Genomic DNA, 22,652 nt, shown 5'->3' on the forward strand with positions numbered 1-22,652 from the left:
AAGTATGGAGTAAGTAACCCAATGAGGGGAGGGGTCACTCCCCCCTTCAGGGCTGCACCAGGGAGAGGCTGCAATCCCACAGTCAAAGACAGCTGACAGACTCAATGCCAACGGTTAGACTTTGCCACATGTGGCCTTTTTAAAATAAGTAAAATTTTCATGGAAAGAAAAATTAAACTTCACACATGTACAGCAGACAGATGCTGCTCTCACAAATGATTGGAGACAGTGGCAATGCGATAACATTCAGTGCTATTTTATGGTTGCGATATGAAAACATTCTGAAGAGTTTGGGAAGTACATCTCTCATACATTTATACTTACAATGTGGTCTAAGAACAGTTAAAATAGAAACATGGTAAACAACTCACAAAAGCCAGCATCACATCCACCACTGTACTTATTATTAGATTGTAAGGTTCTAAGAAAAAAATCCAAGTATCTGAGGTTTTGTGAGTTGTTTGAAACCGTGTTTGCTTCTAGGATAACATAACGAGATATTTCTACCAACTATATATATAAACTCTATGTATCTCTTATTTTTACTGAGAAGGCAGTGCAAAAACACACATATACATAGATATATGTATGCGTGTCAACATTAAAATACCTGCAACAATCATCATTGATGCCTCCAGTTGTTCTTTCCCCCTGGTTATCCTTCAAGAGATGGATGGTCAAATGGAGAGGGGTTTGCTGCTCGTCTGCCCTATGGAGCATAATGGGATCCCTTCCCCACTCAAGGGCCCACTAGCCTCACATGGAGTTTGGTTCATAAGCCGCTTACAATTCAATTATAAACTAGAATTGATTACTAACATAAAAACATGATTCCAGGAATCGATATTTTTCTTAGCCAAGATAGCCTGGAAAAGTTAATTTATCTAATTTTTAGGTGACTATTTCCTAAGAACAGTCAAAAGAGTACATCAAAAGAGAAATATTATTTACAGTATGGCTTGACTGGGAGTTGACAGAATTGTATATAACTAATCACCATCCAGGGAACCCTTCTTCTGGGTTGCTATAACCTTATCTGACATATTGTAATTGAAGCACCATGCCAATCTTCAAAATACAACTTCATACAACATATTGCACAGTCAACTGCTTGTTTTAGCCCATACAGAGCTGACAGATTAGGAGCAGAGAGCTAAATGAATAGAGTTCAGCAAATAAGACGGTGGGATTGGAGAACACTCCTTTATCCTCAGTACTTCTGTCACATCGAAGGAATTGTAGATGGAAACCCAATTGAAGATGAGAGGATTCCAAAAACAAAAGTCCAGATTGAACAAGAAAACAAAGCCCACAAAATGAGTAAAAGTGCAAATGTCTCCAATATTAAATTGACAGAAATGTATACAAAAACAATAAAAATCCAGGTCATAATATTTAAAAATGCATGTAATCAAAGAAATGTTTCAATAGGGTTCATAGCTTTACTCTTGCAGGCAAACACCAAATGCACTTAGTGAGGGAGTAACTGGAAAAACTCTGCTTGCACAAAGAACCTGAAATGCTAATTTTAGGGATACATTACTCGCACTGTGTCGCACAAAACCTTGAAATTCTTGCATTTTGTATTAAAAAAGTAGCATGTAGTGTCATAATGTCAAGAGCAAAATACACTGATTTTAGAAAATCAGTTTCAATATATGGTGAGTTTGGATCCACTGTAACTAACAGTAAAATATGACCAATAAAATTAGGTTTGCTCAATTGGAAACTATTAGTTAAAAAACTTCAAGAAGTCCTGTAATAACATATAAATAACATATATCATATATAAATTTAATAGTTACTTTGACTGAAACTGTTGCTCACAAGATTGAGTTTCATGCAACACAATACAACAATACTGCAAATAGGTGAAGGTTGTACCTCCCAAAATCTGGGAGTATACCATCAGTGGAGAGTTCCTTTGTGCAACCAGCACATGTGTGCGCATGTGTTCTAGTCTCTAGAGCTTGTTGACTTACCTTAAATTGGTTACAAGATTGTGGGTTTTTTTTCTAATATATGAGGTCAATTACAAGGTCAGTTGCAAAGCATAGGCTAATGTGTTGGTGTAACAGAGCAGGGGGAGGACAGGCGGAAGGCTTGTCCAGTGTTTCTTCTCAACACAAATATGTCAGAAACCTGCCGTTCCCCTACCCCTGGCCCGTTTTGGACTTCACCCCTTCCTAAGTAACTCACACGCTTCGCACAACACATATATAACACCACAGTTTAACATGCTTAGGGTAGGGCCTATTTGTCTTAGGCATGCCATGTGATGTGGCTGTGCTGTGTTGTGATATTGTGTGGTGTGAGCGTATTGCCATCATAGTGTTTACAATGCAACCCTCCCACCCTTATCTTAGTCTACAGCTTGGCAACACCACAAGTAACCAACCAGAAGCTTGGCTAATGATGCATGAATCGTGCAAAGTAACACACAAGCAGATCCATCTAAACAATTGGGAGTATGCAGAGGCAAAACAAACACACGCACACCATAGCTTCCAAAGAAAATAACTGGAATCATTCAGCCCGGCATCTCTGAAGCTCAAGGGTTCCCCACTGTACATATGTAGGTATGTCAAGTTTGTGCGCATGTGTAGGATGTATGAGGATATGTTGTCTAAGCCCTCTCTGATTTAGGGGAGGGATTGTTTTACCTGTTGTGGATCTGAGAGTTGAAGTGACAGTGGAGGATGTCATTGAAGGCAAGCAGTCGTCATCTTGGGAATAACCAGCCTGAATTGCACGGAGGTAACTGTGGCTTCGAGTGCGGAACGAACCAGGCAGGTCCAAGGCCTCCATGGCCTGGGATTCTACTTCACTAAAAACGGACTCGCAAACTGACTCAAACTGGCCATTGATCTCAGTCTCACTCACCTGAGAGACAAAAACAGGAATAGCAGTCCTTAATTTTTCCTCTTCCTTTCTCTTTCTCACTTTGATTCTTCCCCTTTGTACAGCAAATATGAAGGAGTGTTAGCATAAGGAAATGCCACTGTCACTTCCGACCTTAAACTGAATAAATGTCAAGATCAAATGAGAAAAAGGGCAGATGACAACAAAAAACAATCAGAAAGATATTCAGTTTGTGTTATACAGCATTCCATTTACCACAAACCCCAAAACAAAGATGTACTGTTCTGTATACTGTGTGTTCCTACATGGAAACTAGGAAAATCCCTGCAGTTTCAGTTCTTTATCTTAGTAAGACTAGAAATATTATTCTAGCTGATACAAGATTAATTCATTTTTTGATGTCAAGATCATGTTACAAAGTCATGTAATTATCCCCAATTCTATTCTATGCTGTCGTGTCCTGTCCTCTTCACATATCCTGTTCACTGTGTAAGCTGTATATTTTTGGTAACATTTCAATTACGTACACTCATGTACACTTAACAAAGTTGGAGAAAATTAATATTCTCGATTTCCTTTAAACAGTGTAGCAGAATATTACATTAACATAATCTTGCTTTATTCTTAGTACAGTGTTTAACATTCTAAATTATCTTACAGAAAAGAGCTATGTATCACGATTATTGAAAGCCTTCTTCTGTTATTGTCATCATTATTATTATTTAACTAGGTGTTAGCACCCACAGGAGTACGCTGATTGTACAACCGCTCTTTCAGGCCAAATCTCTCCTCCTGTTACTGCCTCTCCATATAGAGGCTTTGCTGCTGGTTGTGTCACAAATCTTCTTACTGTAGTACGTCTTGTGCAACCATGGCCCAAAACCCACTTGCACGATTGATCCAACTGTATAGTGTCATAGCAGAATATGAAAAAGGGAGATACCTGAAATGGTTGGTGTATGATGTGAGGTTAGACATCAAGTTGTTGTTACTCTAGTTCTACTCTCTACTTCTCAACATTAGTTGTCATTTGAGAAAAATAAGTTCAGTTAACCGAAACAAACTGCTGCGTTAGGCGTTGTTAGCTAGCCAACTAGCTGGCATGACACAACAACAGGAGAGTGATGAATCATTTGAAAGTGGCCTGTTCCAGCCATTTTAGGATACAGACTCTCTGATCTCTCAGACTCTCAAACTGATATCTTAGTTTCTCAATTATGTACAATTTCACAAAATACAAAAGCAAACTGTAAAAAACATTAGAGTGTTTCTTGAGCTGACTCAGAGGTAGGCTGTTGGTTAAAGCAACAATTTCCAGTCCAAAACTGCACAAATTAGTTATTTCTTCAGTTGAGACAGCACAGGCCTATGTATACTAAACAGTCAGCTGTGGACCTTCAATATGGACAACTGTGGATGTTTTATCTGGATGTTTTATCTATCTCTGTAATGCCCTCTTAATCAAAACTACTACATAAAAAACAATATGACATAAGCGGTCTTTCATGTCTCATGTCTCTGTGCGATGCACGCGTTTGAGACTCACCTGGCTGACGCAGCTAGCCTGACTGAGGGTGCTGACGGCGCGCATGTAGCTCTGGTTGCGAGATCGGAAGGGCGGGGGATGAAAGGTGGTGGCAGGGTCCAGCGTGACACTAGGGTGGGGCCGCATATCTCTTGTGGTTTGCAAGTGGTAGCCTTGGCTGAACAAGGACAGGGGATAGGGATAGACACGATTGCACAATTCAAAAGCCACACATGGAACAACACTGGATAATGCTGTATTTAATGAATATACTGGTTAGCACCTATGGGCATGGTGTATCTTCTTTTTTGTATAATTCATGATGGAATATTTCTCTCCAAAGTGAATATCAGCACTTGAATGAGTCATCTCCTTACGACACTGTCTGAACTATTGGGATCAACAATGCTACACACAATCATTACACTTGTTAGCTTCTAGTCTAGCTGTCCTATGAAAAAACAGTAACTCTTCTCATTCCAAAACTACAGAGAGAATGTGTACAGCTTGTCTATGGTTCTTATTAGAAAAACAATGAGAGCTAGGAGCCGCAATAATAAGAGATTATTACATTCTTCACTAGAGGCTAAAAACAAGAGGGCTGATTTGTTTGTGTACAAAAGCAGAAGTGATCAGAACCCCACTGAGATGATGGTCACAAAAATAGCACTGAGCACTGAGTGGCAGTAGGGATGACGGATGCATGACGCCTCCCCTGGTTCAAAGTATTTGGCTACATCTGAAAGCCACACTGCTCGAAAACAAACAGCCACTAGGGAACAGATACATGTCACCACAGAGAGATGATTAGGAAATTATTACACAAAGATGAAGCACTCCAAGCAGTCAAAGTTGTTTTTGAAAAACTGTTAGGGATCCATTGATTAACAATGCTGTGGTCACTAACTATATTGTGACACTGTATTTAAGGCATCTGAATAATTAATCCCTATTATTTCACAGTCTCACTTTACCCCTGCAAAGACTTTTGCTTTATTTGTATATTTACACTGATCAGTGTTGCAGATAAATGAGTGCAGAGTAAATATCACAAGCACCTCTTACTATACAGCAACACAGTTAACACTGCAGCACAAACTACAGCCTCTAAAATCACTGTAAAGTTGAATCAACACCAGACAACGACAAACACCTCTCTTGGACAGTTTCAACAAAAACGGAACATTATAAACTTCATGTAAGTAGGATTTATTGCAGTGTAATATTGCATTGAATTATATATTATATATGCATTATAACCACATAAGTTTTATTTAGGTGTACCTAATAAACGTGGAACTGGGTATATTTTCATGATTGTCTTTTTTAATGCAACAAAATAAAAAGCATTTTTAAGTATAAATGATATAGTCACGCTTGATGATCAAACACATTGTACCCTCCACCTATCAGCATTTTCACCATCCAGTAAGCCCATTTAAGCCTGCTCTCTTGAGACTGACATTGTATAAATTTGACAGTTTTGCTACAGACGTGTCAACAACACTGTGATAAGATGAGGCACATTGCCTGTTTTAAGATGTTGGGCAAATATTGAACTAGCAGACGGAAAAGGTCACAAACACAAACCCCATTTGGTATTGAAACACTCAGCAGAGCACTACTTTAACTGCTCTCATGAAACAGCCACGGATTGAATACATAGCCAACAGTGGTCAAGAGCAAGTTAATAATGTTATATGTACTGTGTTGGTAGAGCACAGCTCTAATTAACAGCTTAATACAGTTGTCCAGGCATGCATAAAATGATGCAAGACACAACAACTAAAACTGGTCCTCTCATTTTGTTGCCAAGCAACTTCTCTTGGAATCACCAAAAAATGTTAAAACCATTTAAATCTCTCGAGGACAGCAGCTGAGCAAAAATCTAATTGACAGCACGTAGACAAAGCAACAAGTCAGTTTTAAATTGTTCAGATTTAAAGAAACAAAAAGGCTGTGAATGAAAACATCTATTCACAGCAAGGCTTAGATTTTGCAGACCACTTTGAATGTTCTTCCTTGGAACACCCACTTAAAACAATGAATTAATTTATAGTAGCATGTAGTCAGCAGTTGAAGTGCTAGTCATTTGTGCATGAAACTCTTCTTTATTTCTCTCAAATTTGTATTCCGGTCAATTACAAAAAGTTAGTACTTAAAATGTGTGTGGAGTAGTTTGAATACAGTGGTCTTACTGCAGTCCTGACATGCACTATCTTTGCTCACTTAAATTAGGGTGCTGATCAAAGGCTCATAAGATGTTGATGTAGCTTTGGCAATTTTGCAAGTTTCCAGTCAACCAACTACATGATTAATCTGCCACCGTAATTGTATGAGTGTGTGTTGGTGTGCATGAGCAAAGGTGTGACACTGTGAAGCTTAACCATAATCATTTGCACTGACCTAATAAGAGAATCTATGTACCATTTACCACTACCTTTGCCAGTTACTGGGGCCAAAATTCAAATCTAAGCCTGTAATAATTAACAATTAAAAACTATTTTTAAAAAAAGTTGTTTTTGTTGACCCTTAAGCAGCCACCAATTTCTGAGCTATCCCTATGAATAATAATATATTTTAGAGAATGCCAGTTTCTTGAGGTAAAGTTCTGAAATGAATTAAAATTGCATATACCTTTGGCATGGATATATTAAGATAGGTAGCCAGGCTTACCTTTGTGAGTCTAAATGGGATCGCTGCATGGCTGATTTGAGGACAAGCGCATCAGGCCGAATGGCCTTCTGTGGGGAGGTCTTAGGGCTGGTGTCAGAGTCACCACTTTCATCATCCACCTCTCCCATAGCTTTGACATAGCTACTGCTGCGCATCCGCCGACACGGAATCTCTTCATCCTTGTCGCCTGGGTATCCACTCCATTCGTCTTGGGGCACCTGTGGGAGATAACACAGCTGTATTAAATACTACAAGATATTACTTAGTTACTTGAGCAAGTATCTGTGGTGACTTGTTAAATGATGGAGTACTGATGTAGCAGTGGGTTGCTCTGTCAAAAACAAAATATCAGGCTTGTACAGTTAGCCACTCCAGAGATATTATTTGCAAGTACAATGGGACCCAATTAGCCCAACAAGTATGAGAACTGTATCAGACAAGCAGTTGGATAAGCTCTGGCTAGTTTTTCCCTAAACAGAAAATTAAGCTGATTCACATCCCTGGTTTCAGTCTCCACCTCTATTTCATTCATCTCTGAGCCTGGGCTCTCAAATTAAACAAGCTCAGTGCTTAACCTTACTCCACTCATGAGAATCAGATGCAACAGGTTTCTCTGAGCTAGGTTCCTGTCTGCAACCATAAACAGGCACTTTGTATAATTATTGAAATTGCATAATAACATAATGTAAACATAGGTAACATAAGTACATTAATGTAGCGTAGCTATGGAACTAAATGAGTAGCTGTCTGCAAGAGCCACAACTTGTGTACCTCAAGTGTAGGACATAATGCATAACAAGGTAACATGTTACTGTATTCATATTATTTTTTTCTGTAATGCAGTAGTGAAACACATAACAGTTTAATTTTTGCTGATTGTAAGATTATTGGTGAGACATGTAGAAACTTTAAACTTGTTAAACAAGTAGCTTTAGGTCAGTTGAACTGCATTACTTAGGTTTTGATATATTTTATACTGATATTGAATGTAATATTGGACCCCACTATATTAACAGACTAATATGCTTTGTATCTAGCAGGAATATTGAAACAGACAGACTTGGAAATAATGTGTCTCCCTGTCATTATTTCTGTCATTGCTGCCCCCAGAGGACCACAGAGAAGCTGCCTCACTGTGGTCTGCCTACGGTTCTGAAAAACTTCAAACACAGTCTCTGTCTCTCTCCATGGTGCTGAAACTTTCAGATGCAGTCTCTCTTTATATTGTATTTGAAATCATTACTCATTTGCTACCCAGAGCAGTACGTTTAGCATTTTATTTAAGTCCAAACTCTGAGTGTTGAATGTGTAAAATGTATGCAATTTGTAATGGACTAAAAAACTCCCACAATGGAAAAATATTGAGTTCAAAGCATACACATATGTTTTGCCTGTCATGATGGCACATGTTGAAGCCTGTAAGTGGCAGGACCTTAGTAGAGTGTGTATCATGTTGGAAACACTTGCTGTAAAGCAGGCACACCTACATTTTCTGAACACATTTTAATCTTTTTGTAGCTGACTATTTGCCAAATGTGTGGAAGTGTGGAAATTGTATTTGATAAGCATTCAGCAAGCAATGTGACTGAAGGCAAAATATTTTTTACAGAGCAGGAATCGAACATATACTGTGGTTATTCACTGTATTTCACAGACTTTTATCGACTTCTGAGATGTGCAATGAGGGTGGCAGATGAAGTGTAATGACAGTGTACAGAGTCTCAGCTTTTATAACATGCATATAGTAACATTACAGTAACACACATACCACCATCTTAACAAAAGGCTGGACTGTCAGAAGGCAGAACAGTCAAGAGTTCAAATCGATGCAGCAAATGTAGGACCATTTGATTTTAAACAAAACAACTCTATTACAAACCAAAACTTTTTTCATGTTGATTGAATAAAAAAGTCACTTGTATTTTAGGGCACAACTGACTCCTTGTGGTCATGAAGTGAAAACTAGAACCAGAATTATATATATTTGGCTTTGCTTCTTTACTGAAATATGTACTTCAAATGTCAACATTAAGGCCTTAACGTCTGCCACTGAGAATGATATACATGTCATTTTATCAGAGGAAAAAAAGGATAAAAAGGCATAATGCATCGTGTGTGTGTGTGTGTGTGTGTGTGTGTGTGTGTGTGTGTGTGTGCGCGCGCATATACGTGTGTGGGCATGGGTGGCTGTGGGTGGCTTATGGGAAATGCAAAGGCAGTTGGACAGAACAAATAATAAAGCCTATGGAGAAGATTTAAAGAAGTAAAAAGAGATAAAAGTAATTGCTAGTAGGCACTAAAGTTACAGTGTGCAATGTTTTCATATGACAGTGATTCAAGCTGTGCCCATTCATTAAAGCTCCTCCATTTGCTGTCCTTAACCCCTTTTGTCGGCTTTTCAGTCTTCAGTCTTTCTCGGTAGAATCCTCTACTGCACTAAGAGCAGTGGGCATTATGGTTCCAAAAGCAGCAACAGCAGTTTGTCTGGAATAAACACAAAAACTGGATAACAGCTGTTTATTAGCCTGATGCTGGCTGGAAGTGTGTGGTGGACTGTAAGTGAAAGCTCTCTCCCATTTCGACTAGTGGGTGGTAATAACAAGTTGCATCCTGTGAGGGAATTGGTCATGTACTGTGGGTTTAATGCAAACAGAGAGATAAATTGAAAGTGCTGTGGGTTAAAAGCAGGACCTTGGCAGCAAGGCATATGTAGCGTAAATATTTTTTTGCAATGTTTTCATGGGATATTAGGGTTTCTTTGCACAGTCCACCTTGGAAATTATCAAAGTAGAACATTGGATCAAAGAAAACACTAATACTTTTGCAGGTTCTTTTAAGAAAACTATGCTTTCACTTTAGTGTTTTGAAAAATTCCTTTTTTCTTTAAACCAGATGTTACTAGACACTCTATTAACAGTGGGCTTGACCCTCTGGTGGGTCCATCATTTAAAGAACTGTAGATTTTTATGTAAGTTGTATATATTTTATCAAATATAACTAATAACAAATATTACTATTTTACCAAAAGAAGCATGTCAGTATGACAGCAGGATGTCAATATTTCAAAAACTATGAAACTTAAAAAATCCACCCCTCCCTTCATAAATGTTTTATAGAGTCCCTGTTGGTAGTTTGGGTGAAAATTTAGGTGAAGGGATGGGTGATATTCATCACATTTCTAGAAGGAACTCAATGCTACTTTACATTTGTAGGATCATTAAACCAGTTGAATGGGCACCGTAAAACAAGCTTAAAGAATAGCTCTCATTTCAAATGAAAGCCTGAGAATCCTTAATTCAATGATTTTAAGAAAACCATTGATTTAATTTCCCCCACTATTGGCAGTGATGCAGTTTGTGTGTTTTTATGCTTGCACAGCAAAAGTTGCCAATCATATCCCTAAGGCTAGAGCTGTAACTTTCAAATCAGCACACTGTCATTAATGGCACAGTGTCACATATATAACACAAACTCATAGATTAGCTTTTGGCTGACAGCTAGTGCCCAATGTGTTTATGACATACTGGAACTTAAAAGCAATTCTAAAGAGCATATGATCAAAAACTACAGAAATAATCAACAACGTACATGATCACATGTAGTATAAATAGCTGTGTTCATATTGTTCATAGTCTAATAACTGTACACTGTACTGTACTGTTCTTAACAGCATCAGGATTAAGTGATTATGAGCTCGTAATTATACACCGTGAGTACAAATGTCTACACATATCCAACTGCTCATGTATTGGAAATGAGTAGGTTTTAATTAAGAGTTTGATGTGATAGAAATCAAGATGTCATATCATCATCATCATCATCGTCCAGTTTAACTCCTTAAAAGCAATTACCCTCAGTATTTTTGATTGTCATGTTTACTGCATGTTAAAGCTCACCTGTTTTTACTGAGATTGAACTGTGACTAATATTGACAAGTCCAGTTATTCATGGGATCAGGGCCCCTCACAAACACACTGCGGTTTGCTCCTAATGATGGAGATTTACTATGGCAATGTGTCAAACACTACATGGTCTGGCACCATATTGATCAGGCATGTAGTGAGTACAACACTGTATCAGTGTGTGGTTCAGCTATAACAGCTGTCCCAGTGGAGAGGGCAGCCCTAGCTCTTGGAACAACAGCCTCAGGCACAGGGCTGTCCTTAATGCTCTGCCAGTTACTCCCTTTACCCAATCATATAGACTAGCTGTTGCTCTGTCACAGTCGCTGAACTGTTTTTTTTACAGAAAGCAGAGTGGCTGATAGTCCCTTTTTCTGCCTAGAGGTAGAATAAGGCTTTCTCTAACACTCATGTTCTCACTTTTTGTTCTTGTCGGCCATCTCTCCCCCTCTCTCTTTTCTTTAACACCCACTATGCTCTCTGAGTTGACAGCCCGCTTCAGCAGGGCAGACAGGTGAGGGATGAGACAGCATAAAGCACTTACATGAAAACGATGGGCATTTTTCTTCTCTATGGGAGGTGGCAAATGGAAAAAAACAGAAAGATTCAGAGATGCTAATAATAGCACAGATTGCTTTCCACCATCATTAATCTAGTGTATTTTACTTAGATGTTTTTCCCAAATGTTTTGTAGTCAAGATGGAAAGGCTTCTGAAGCATGTAGACCATATGCTACTAAAAATCTCCTTTGAATCCAAAACAAATGAACTTTTGGACGGCATGCACATTTTAGCATGCAGCAGTAGAGCAGGAAAATAAGTGATCATCGTTGAGATGTTGAGATATCAGGCGTCATTTTCATGTCATCTGCTTAAAAAAGAGAAGGTAGTACTTTCCAACCCTGCCCCACTTGAGAAGGTAGCATGAGAATTAGCTTGCTTGCTTATGTCTTCCTTCAAAGACCCATCAGTAAAACTATCACGCACGCTAATATGCTATGCATACATTTATTCCCTCCCACATGAGTGGAATAAAACTAAATTTATCAGCCTTAAAGACAGCAATAAAGTAAAAATAATCATTTTCCACCTAATACATCTACGTCATAGGCTACGTCATAGGCTGTGGTTAACAAGGCAGCCATCACTCATGGAAGCATTGTGCTAGCTCACGAGCATTACCTTATTTCTGTGCTCATTTGATGCTACACCATGTTCAGCTGTGCCTTGGAGGCAGCTAGACAGACAAGCAGCTTTACACCATCATTAGTTTACTACTAAACACTGAGAAATCTGTGTGCAAAAATAACCTTGGGATAAAGTATTTTCTTACTGCAGCAGGATATTTTGTGAGACCATGCAGCAGATGTTAACATACTGTATGTCAAGGAAAAAGAACTGTAAGAACTGGTACAACCATGTATAGTTTGTAAGAGAATGAATGTACTGTAATTTCCACTGGACAGACACAGTTAGTTATTGGATGCTAAAGTGGTCAAATTTGTACATTGATCAGTCTCCTGAATTCTGAAGTAAGGTTTTGACAGTTTAGCCTCATAGATATTACAGTAACAGGAATAAGCAGGTGTATGCAGGATGTTCAACCTGCTTTGACAGGAGTGCAGACTATTACCCAGATCTGTCTCCAAAATTTTTTCTGTTGATTGATTTGGGCATACAATACCACATTCTCTAAGTGCCCCAAGAGACATAATTTGTTGTAATGGCCACTATGTATCATTGGGAGGACACTAGCCCAACCTTTAGGGTTGTTACAATAGTTGATCTAATGGAGACATCAAGGGGAAACAAAGTTCCTCCCCAGATAATATTTTCAAATTCCCTGCTATCACCTGAGAGATTTCATTACTACACTAAAAGGAAAACGCTGCACTGGCTACGTTTCAAACAAGGAGAGGCAAGAACATATAATTTATTAAAGCAATGTGATTTATGGAATGCTGCCTAAACCTTGTACAGTTTGCCCTTATGACACACTCAGTACTGTTTCTCACCTTCAAAACATGCTTCAAGATCCTGGGAAAATGCCAAACCATTCTTTATTTTCACTTTCTTACCAAGCTTCATCCTGTCAAAATCAAGTATTTCTCTTACACAAGAATCCAGGCCAAGTTAGCCAAAGAAGATATTACATAATTGATCAAATTGAACCATAGAAACATTAAATATAATTTGAAAGAAAGCAATACATATACAAAAATGAGAAAGAAAATATTTTCACAAGTCTGCTTTTAAGACTCAAGAAGATTTTTCATTTCATTCATTTATTCAATCTACATATGATGTAAATTGCCAGTTATCAGAAATGATAGTTCAAGTAGTAATTTGTAAAATCACCATGAAACATTGTCACAATACACAATATGTCTGAATTGATACTCATTAGAGTCATTTAAGCCTATGAATGATTCTTTTTAGCTGAAAAATCATAACAGCATCCTTTATGCTTCACTAGAAGCCTCATTTGTGGTCCTTTTCTGTCTGTCTGATATTTCATGATGATTGTTAAGATTTACAATATCATGTTTAGTTCTTTATTTCACAACGTGAAACAGTCATTGTGTTTCACATAAGTGTCACCGTACAACAGGGATTGTCAGCTTAGGGGGCTAGCCTATAGACTTGACACCTGCTGAAACAAGATTATGTCAACAACTTGCCCAAGGCAGACCTGTCCTCCTCATCACAAGTGAACACACACCTAAAGGACCCAGACACATCAAACAGATAAAATCCGATGAACACACAGAGTGTTGACCACAAGGCCTGTGTACAGATCTTCCCTCACTTATTCCACTGAATAAAGCTCTCAGTGTGGACATGCTGAATGTGTTCATGTGGTAACCGCAGGGTCTCTGCCTGCTGACACACAAGCTTGTCAAATGCCACTGAAAGAGCCTCTGTATTGACAGAGTGTGTCTGTCCCCATGGCACAAAAACAACTGCAGTTTGTGTGTCTATGTGCAACTGTATACTCCACATGGCATCAAAGTGCATGCACTGGGCAAAGATTCAACCTCTTCTCCCTTTCCAAGCGTGGACAGAAGTGCGTCTAGAACCTAATGTATGATGGTGCATGATTAGAACTAAGTTTTCAATTTTCCTGGAACTGGGTACAAATGCAAGTGTGGCCAATAAATGTTTGCATCTTTGGTGACTGTGTGAGGCACAAGCACAATCCAAAAAGGGCACAATGTAAAAAAAAAAATAAATAGAATCAAAGATGGCCAAAACCCCAAACACTAGGCTTTTGATTGTGTTTGTGAAGCCAGTACCTGTGGCTAATCTGGTTCAGTCTCTTATTGTGTCAGTTGTATAGCAAAGACAGAGGCCTGGAAACTGTATATTACATAATTTATGTCTGTTATAGTGCACAAACTACTACAACAGCTCTGGTCAAACAACATAGATTCTTTGTTACAACACCAAACCTGTGTTTTTTCTACATTGCGGTCTAACTCAGGTAACCCTTTATTCTCAGTGTCTTCCACCATGACATCAATTCACTCAATTGATCTCTGTGTCTCAACAGACAATAGCTCCCTGAAGTGACTACACAAAAGGGAATGCTGGTTAAATATATTGGCTTTTCACACTCATGGGCACTGTAATTGCCCTCGAGAGAGTAACAGAAAGAAAGGTGGAATCCGAAAGGCTTCCCTGCCAGGATTTCTAATCAATATATCAATCACTGCATTTTATTCAGAAGGCCTCTATGAGGATGAGTGCATATTGATCTCAGTTATTGTTTGTTATATTTTCAGATAGGTGATGCTCAGGGTTTCTATGCATTTTACTCCCCTTTCAATCTACTACTAAAATTCAGCCTTGAAATACTGTCTTTTGTGTTAGCCCTTTCTAAAGAGATAGATATTCAACAATGACAAGGATCCCAGTAAACAGCTTGAAAGAAGACTACATTTTTAACTTAAGAACAAACAGCAAAGCTATTACTGTATGTTAATGGTTGACATTTGACAATTGAGAGCATGAAATAACAAAAATAACTAAAGTCAAAATTCCAAATTCCAAATGAGGTGAGCAGAAAGTGATTGCGGGATCGACCAGCAAAAACCTAGTCTGAAGTCAGTGGTGCAGTACTGTTATTTTAAGGGCACAATATCAAGATAGTAATATGTGCCTACATAGGCAAATGCAGAAGGTGTGTACACTCTGACTGATGTGCACAAGCAGAATGTGATTAAAATGTGCTTCAAATATTTGGATAAGTCAGGTTGAAGATTACAATACAGCCATCAGAAGGTCGGAGCATCTTATATGGCATATTGTTTGTTGCATAACATTGCCATGCATCATGGACGTCTGTTGGACATAACTGAGGCTCTGCAGAGAAGTGTCGTTTCTTACTATGCGGTAAATCCACCACAGTGTTTGCCAGTCATCACCTACGCTAATTTTGTCTTACCAAAGTTTCATTATGAACCCAAAATTTATTTGACTCTTCTCATAATATAACAGAAAAAATGTCTAACGTTGTAATTTGTGCTGTTGCTTCTTTGTAGAGATGTGCACATTGATCGCTCAGCCCTTTTATGCCCATCAGGGTGCACAGAGCTGCTGTGTGCATGTGGCAGGACGGACTCACTGGCCAGTTACAATACGTGATCAACTCGCCACAAATAGAATCTAGTTCTGTGTGAAACACTCTGCCATCATAATAGCGATCTGTCAAGGTGCAAGCACGCATGGCTTTTAAAGGAATGGGAGATGGTTGGTTTATTGCATGTTTCTGCCATTAAAATGCAAAAAAAAAAAAAGCAAAAGTGATATGCACACGCCCTAAATCCACTTACACCACGCCCTTTACACTGTGCGCTTTAGACCATGCACTGAGACTACCATCCACATACAGTATAACATAAAGAGCCATAGTCATATGTTGCTTTTGATATATAAATACTTTAAAATGTTAATGTTCTGGCAGGTTTAAACATAAATAAAGTAAACTACCACCCACCTGCAAGTAGTGACATGTCCGCGATGAAGGTTTGAGGTCCATGTGCATCATGGGTTTCTCTAGATTAAGCGATGACTTCCTATAGGCCTCTTTTGCCTGGCTGACTGTCAGTGTCGACCAGGAGCTCCTCTTCATGAACTTGCCTTCAGGAGCCATGGCCATGCTCTCGCAGGCTGAGCACTTGACATCATTGTTACTCTTGGAGGTCTTGAGAGACAGGTCTCCAAAGTGGTGGCTGTGCATGGAATCTGGGTAACAGTGGCTGACATGTTCCCCGTGGTGCCTCGACATGACACTGGGCGTGCGGTACGTGCTGTCACTATCCAGATTGTCATCAGAGCTCCACCAGCCACCAGAGCGGTGCTTACGTTCTTTGCTCTTGCTCCTCTTGCTACCATGTTTGGTGGAGTGGTGGCTATGATGGTGATAACCCCCTACTCCTCCACCTCCTGCAATATCACCTTTTGTGCCATTCATCTTGGATGATCCTTCCAGGGAATGAGACTTGGTGAAGAGCTTCTGGACAGAATGAACTAGGTGTCTGATGCGGCCAGGACTCTCGCTGCGTTGCTCAGTGGTGGTAGAGGTGCGCTGATACTGTAATGTATGGAAACCGTCTCGGTGTAGTGGCATTTGTTTCTCAAACTGGTCTAGTAGGTTAGCAGGAAGGCGGTTGCTTTTGGTGCCGGCATGGTGGGAGGAGGCAGCCGCTGCGGCTGCAGCAGCAGCAACAGCTGGGGAGGTGGCAGAAACTGTGATGGCAGCGCAGTCGTCCCGTGTGGCTGAGTCATAATACTGAGAGCTGTAGTGCATTCTGGGGAAGGTGCTGCTGGAGATGTGGTCAGATGCAGCTGCTGGGGGCATCATGACAGGGGACATCATCATGCAGTCAGAGTGGATGGAACTGCGCGGTGAGTAGCGGTGGTGGAAGTCCATGGGGCAGCTCTCTGTGGGGCTGAGCAGGTAGGACGAGTGGCGGGAGTCAGAGCCATGGTGTGCATGGAGGTCATGGACATGGGGGTCGTAGTCGAAGCCATGGGGTAAAGGGATCTGGTGCTGGGAACGGCTACCCGATAAGCCCTTCATGTTCCTGGCCGGAGGGAGGCGTCTGCCTTCATTGAACTTTCGAGACGGGGACCAAGGTGAAAACTTCTGGTCTGTTGCAAAGAAGATAGAAAAGAAAATAAAGACATTTAAGATTGAGTCAGAGAGAGAGAACAAGCATGAGAAGTTATTCTGTTCATAGCCCAAAGCCCCATAATTTGAAATTGCTATTTTGGTTGTCCTTACAAGTAACATCATAACAGATAAATACTCTCATGGGATACTCTTTGCATTCATCCAACATTCTCAATGGCAAGAAATCTCTTTATCTCAGAGAAGCTGAGAGTTTTTGTGCGTGAACATGTAAGTGTATGTAAATATTTCAGCTTCCTACTTTATTTCCAGCATAGTATACACCAAGGGACATATAATGAAGTGAGGATTTGCAAAGAAGAGACCACATTAAAAGAGTTATTCAAAGTTATTTGACTTTTACATTACAAATGGAAATATAATGATTTCTGACAATTCTTAATTACAGAACTATGAAGTTAACCAAAGTTGTCAAACTCCCTAATGATGTCAGAAATGTGGGTTAACTTGCAGTGTAAAAAAGACAAGCAAGACACCAATCCCTGTACTGCTTTTAATATAGTGTGGACAGACGTATTTTTCAGGAGCTGCAGGACTCTTTGACGTCAGGTAGAAATTCTTTCTCTTCTTCTACAGACAAAAGGTTTGTACTTGGATTTAATGACACACTATGTCTCAAATCTCATCTCATCTGGAAAAGAACAGCTTGGGGGGTTTAAAGCTCAATGACAGAGAATGTGCTTCCAATGTATAATTTGTCATAGATTACTGATTATCTCCTTTGAGCTATGATGACTTGAATACTAAAATGGAATATTTTTTGCACACAGGTGATTTTATTGTTTTCTGTAAGAGTAGATGTCTGCAGAAGAGTTTTAATTTCTATCTTTACAGTTAAAGATAATTGTACACAGGGGAAAAACACAGAAATACAAAGTCTGTATACTGCAGATATTTATTGCTAACTAGCTATGTTAAACTAGGCACAATCATTAGGCTACCCCTTTAAAAGCAAAACTCTCATCCAATATATTCCTTCATTTGGAAAGCAGATTCCTAAACATACTACAGCAATCTTGTAAGTAGTAGAAAGCAGATTTTCTCAGTATATTGAGCAGATCTGTGTTAAAAGTATATATTTTTTTATTTATAAAACTTGTTTTTCAAGCCCTGCAGTGGTGCAGCAGTTGTTATTAGCTATATGCCTAATTATTTTGAAAAGAGCTCTGCATATCACTGGCCAATGATCACAAAGAGCAACAAATTTTGCTCAACTTCAAACATACTTTCTGTAAAAGAAAATTTTGTTGCTTCTGTATGAGGGGTTAAAAAGTTCAGCATAACCTCCAAAATCATTTTGCTCTGTCTCTCGAAGGTGCTCAATGTTGAATGCTGCTCACACTCCCATGACATTTTCTCTATTATATTCATATTGTACAATACTGAAACAATATGCACATAGGAAACTCATAGAAACATTTATTGTACTTAATATTAACCATTGAAAAATAAGATAGATTAAAAATGCATACTTAGCAAGTCAATTCAATCCCATTCATTCCACTCATCATGATATTATGATAGCATAATTTCTTATTGTGTTGCCTGTAATCATGGAGATTGTATTGTTTTACAGGATGGTACAATTGTAGAGTTTCTCTGATTAATACTGTAAGCGCTATAATCTGTGATAACAGACCTGCACTTCCTGTGACAAATCTGCATGCAAGTGTCTGCAGGAAACGCAAGAGTTTTATAATTAATATCTGAGAGATACTGACTCATTGGGATGAGTTCAGTCTGTCTGCAGCTGGAAATAGCCTTTCAGTAATGTTCTGAAACTCAGAAACCACAGTTCAATAAGCAAACTCTTTGAAGTGTTGTGTTAGAATTCAAGTATCCAATGTCGATCTTCAATTTTCATTTCAAGAAGTCAGAAATCCCATTTCTTGACTTTATTAACATATTCTTGAAGACTGGGAGAAAAGAGGTTTTAAATTTTTTTATCTGAATTGCAGCATAGTGAAATTGTGTAATCATAGATTATGTTAGATTGTGTTTGACTATACTTGTGATTAGCTACTTTAAATCCTAACCTGATGCCACATTTCCCAGTTTGTCCTGTAATCCCATTAAAATTATTCAATTTTTTCAGTCCATTATTTTCTATTTTCCTCCCTCTCTCACATGTGTCCTTATCATTTAAAATCAAAAAAATCATTGAGGGCTGTCCCTAATTTACAATGATGTTGATTAGACTTAAAAGACTTGAAAAGATACAAACTAATAAACCATACAAGGTAAGAAAACAAAACAAGTATATAAAGACAGTTAATTAAAGATGCAGGATTCAGATATGAAAGACAAATCAGTTAAAACTGGTACAAACAGAAGCTGTGTAATTTCAGCTCTGTGCAGACTTGCAGTGAAAGCCAGTTATTAGACTGAGTCTGATATGGCCCGGAGCAGTGGCCAAAGTGGCCTTGTAGACAAACAAATTCATGTGCCTATCATGTCTTTCAGACAGAGAAGACCACCCAGCATTTTCATATAGGATGCAATGATGAGTACTTTAGACGTCACCAGTAATAGCACAGAATGATAAACAGCATCCAAGGGTTTAAGAATGGAGGCAGAGGCATGGCTATAAATCACATCAGCATAATCCATAACAGGGAGAATAACTGCTTCAACAATCCTTTTCCTACAAAGCATAGGAAAGTAAGCTTTATTTATACAGGTTTTGATTTCTTGACAAGATTGTCTATATGATACAGTATTTGAATGTGAATTTGTCATCTATCCAAATATCAAGATATCTGTATTCTGTAACGCACAATACTTGATCCTTGTACAGTGGAAAAATGAATAGTTTTACTATCATTACCTCTGCCTGTAGGGGACAACATAAACTTGGATTTATGTGTATTTATTACAAGTTTAAGATCATAAAGTATAGCTCACAGAACGTTAAAGTAATGTTGCAGGTTTTCCATTACAATACAATATTGTATCATCTGCATACAAATGTTCAGGGCATTTAGTTCAAAATGAAATTAATATACTGTAAACTGTAACAAGAACCAGACCTAGAACTGAACCTTGTGGAACACCCTGACTTATCGGGACAAACTCTGAGAGAGTAGTTCCCACGCTCACTGAATGCTGTGAATCAAACAGGTAAACCATGGACAAGCACTTGTACTGAAACCAACATTACATATGTAGGAGCGAAGAATGATCAACGGTGTTAAATGCCTTGGAGAGGTCCACAAAGATGGTAGCAAGATGATTTATCTCATCCAAGACATCACTCACAACTAAACTTCCTGTGCATAGGCCTGAAGCCAGACTGAGTTTGTGGTGAGAAATTTTAATTTGGTCTATAGATATTTGGATCACTCCTGTCTTCTCCCTTTTGCAAGGAGACAACATGAGCAGTTTTCCAAGCTCTGGGAACAACACCAGTAGAGGTAGTTAGGTCAAAAATGTGAGTTATTTGCTCAGCAATTAGTAGGGCACAAAGACGAAGTTAAAAAAAAAGGATCAATTTTGTCTTCAGCAGTAGATTTCTTAGGATCAATGGCTTGAAGACCCTTAAAAATGATGCTGAGAGATGCAGTCTTGATCATGACTTGTGTTTTTTTGTGTCAGTGGTCTACCAAGATACAAGAAGACATCAAAAACAGGCAGAACCACAAAATGAGCAGCATTATTTTAAAAATCTGCCAGCAATGTTTAGCTTTGTGCATGACAGTTACAGTCTAAATCTTATAAATATGTGATAAAAGCTGCAAGGTAAACAGGGAAACAATGTTGAAGCACTTTGAGTGTCTTCCATTCCCCTGCAATTAATTACTTTAAGTTCTTTTCTGCAGGAAACCCCAGTCTGGAACGGTGCACATCGTCTTACATAACGTTTGGGATCTGTGATCTCACACACTATTTCAAAGGAGCCAGAAATAAAATGCACAGTTGTCATGGCAACCACTGCTGAAAACCTAGGAACTCTAACAGGATTTTCAAGGTTGTTTGGGGTGGATCCTGGTCTCAAAAACAGGGAAAAGAGAAACATACAGTATGTAATGTGTTAGAGAGACTTGAACTTGATTTTCCATGTGGGCTACTGTGGGTATGTGTTGGTGCACTATTTCAAATTGCGCCACGTTTTCTACAGTTCAAATAAATGATGAATTTAAGTACCAGCTTGGAGACACAAAACAAACACAGGCATAACTGTAAGTTTGATTATCACTTAAACTATGTCTTGTAATAAGGCTTTCAAAAATTAATACAATTACAATTAATACGTCAGTGCAATGTGTTGTGCTGCAGCTTTTTACCAATAGCTTTTTTACAACATTGCTGAGCAGATGCAATTATTGTTTTCATTGGAGTTATGTCTTTGCCTTGCTTAAAAATTTGTTTTAACCACAGTAGACGACATTAAAACCCACAATTATTCATTATAGAGTATAATAAGCCATCTTTTGTGATTCATTTTCATATTAAATTTTTGCTTTTATTTAGAAGAGTTTGTACATTTTTACGTTAAATCACTGTGTATGACTAAAAGAAGCAGTAAATATAGTCTCTCGTCTCATTTAGCTTGATTGTAATAATCGTTGTAATAATGCTTCTGTGTTCCTCTCTTTATCTCATTCCACCCATCATAGCTCTCTCTTGTCTCCCTAAGCCCCCTCTCAGTATCTCTCCACTTTGAACCACATTGAAGTAGATGACATCGACCGGTTGCTGAGGCAACAAAATGTGTTAAATTAGAGCTTACAATAGTAATGAATGCACACAGAGAGTGTTCACATACATACACATGCCATGATCTCTTACTTACAATATAATGTAATGCAAAAACGGACTTCCAGACTTATAGCAATGCAGTTTTCAGACAGTGTGCCTCCATTTGCTGTCAAAACAGCCTCAGCTCTTTGTGGCATTGATTCCACAAGATGTTCAATAGATAATAAAAAAAACCTTCATGATCTCCAAGTCTATCTCTTCAGGGGTTTTTCCTTTTTTCCCCATTACATCACCTTTACTCATTTGGCATATCCGAAGCACTTGAAACGTTACTCTACTTTTCTATGTTGGCACTAATGTATTACATAATTTCTGCAGGTTTGTCAGCTGCACATTCAGGTTGCGAATCTAGAGTCCAAAAGTATCCCAGGAAAACATTCCCCACATAATTACACCACCACTGGACTGGACTGTTGACACAAGGCAGGTTGGGTTGATGAATTCATGGTGTTGATGCAAAATTCTGATCCTACCCTCTGCCTGCCTCAGCATAAATCCAGATTCAGCAGACCAGGCTACAACTGTCCACTTTTTGTGGGCCTGTTTCCACTCCAGCCTCAGATTTTGGTTCTTGACTGACAGGAGAAGAACCCTATCTAAGAACCAATCCTTTTTGTTTTAAGACCATAATCTGTTTTTCCTTCCTCTAAATTTAATCATTTGCGCAGTACTAGATGTTGCTCAGTTACAAGTAGCTTGAAATTGGTTTTTCAAGCGGCTCCACACAGTCTTCC

The 22,652-nt window shown here is 38.7% G+C and overlaps 1 protein-coding gene across 1 annotated transcript in view; it reads right to left on the reverse strand.

Moving 5' to 3' along the window:
• Window positions 1-22,652, reverse strand: part of LOC139612333 (disks large-associated protein 2-like) — a 98,469-nt gene that overhangs the window by 33,126 nt on the left and 42,691 nt on the right. Inside the window, exons 4-7 of the mRNA XM_071467818.1 lie at window positions 15,964-17,120; window positions 7,064-7,281; window positions 4,409-4,565; window positions 2,664-2,883 (exon numbers count right to left, since the gene is read on the reverse strand). Of these exons, the coding sequence (XP_071323919.1) occupies window positions 2,664-2,883; window positions 4,409-4,565; window positions 7,064-7,281; window positions 15,964-17,049 (1,681 nt within the window). The 5' untranslated portion in view covers window positions 17,050-17,120. The remainder of the gene's footprint in view (window positions 1-2,663; window positions 2,884-4,408; window positions 4,566-7,063; window positions 7,282-15,963; window positions 17,121-22,652) is intronic.

This window comes from Trachinotus anak, unplaced genomic scaffold, assembly GCF_046630095.1.
Source record: "Trachinotus anak isolate AG129_WGS33_773 ecotype Australia unplaced genomic scaffold, CSIRO_AGI_Tana_v1 ptg000031l, whole genome shotgun sequence".
NCBI lineage: Eukaryota > Metazoa > Chordata > Actinopteri > Carangiformes > Carangidae > Trachinotus > Trachinotus anak.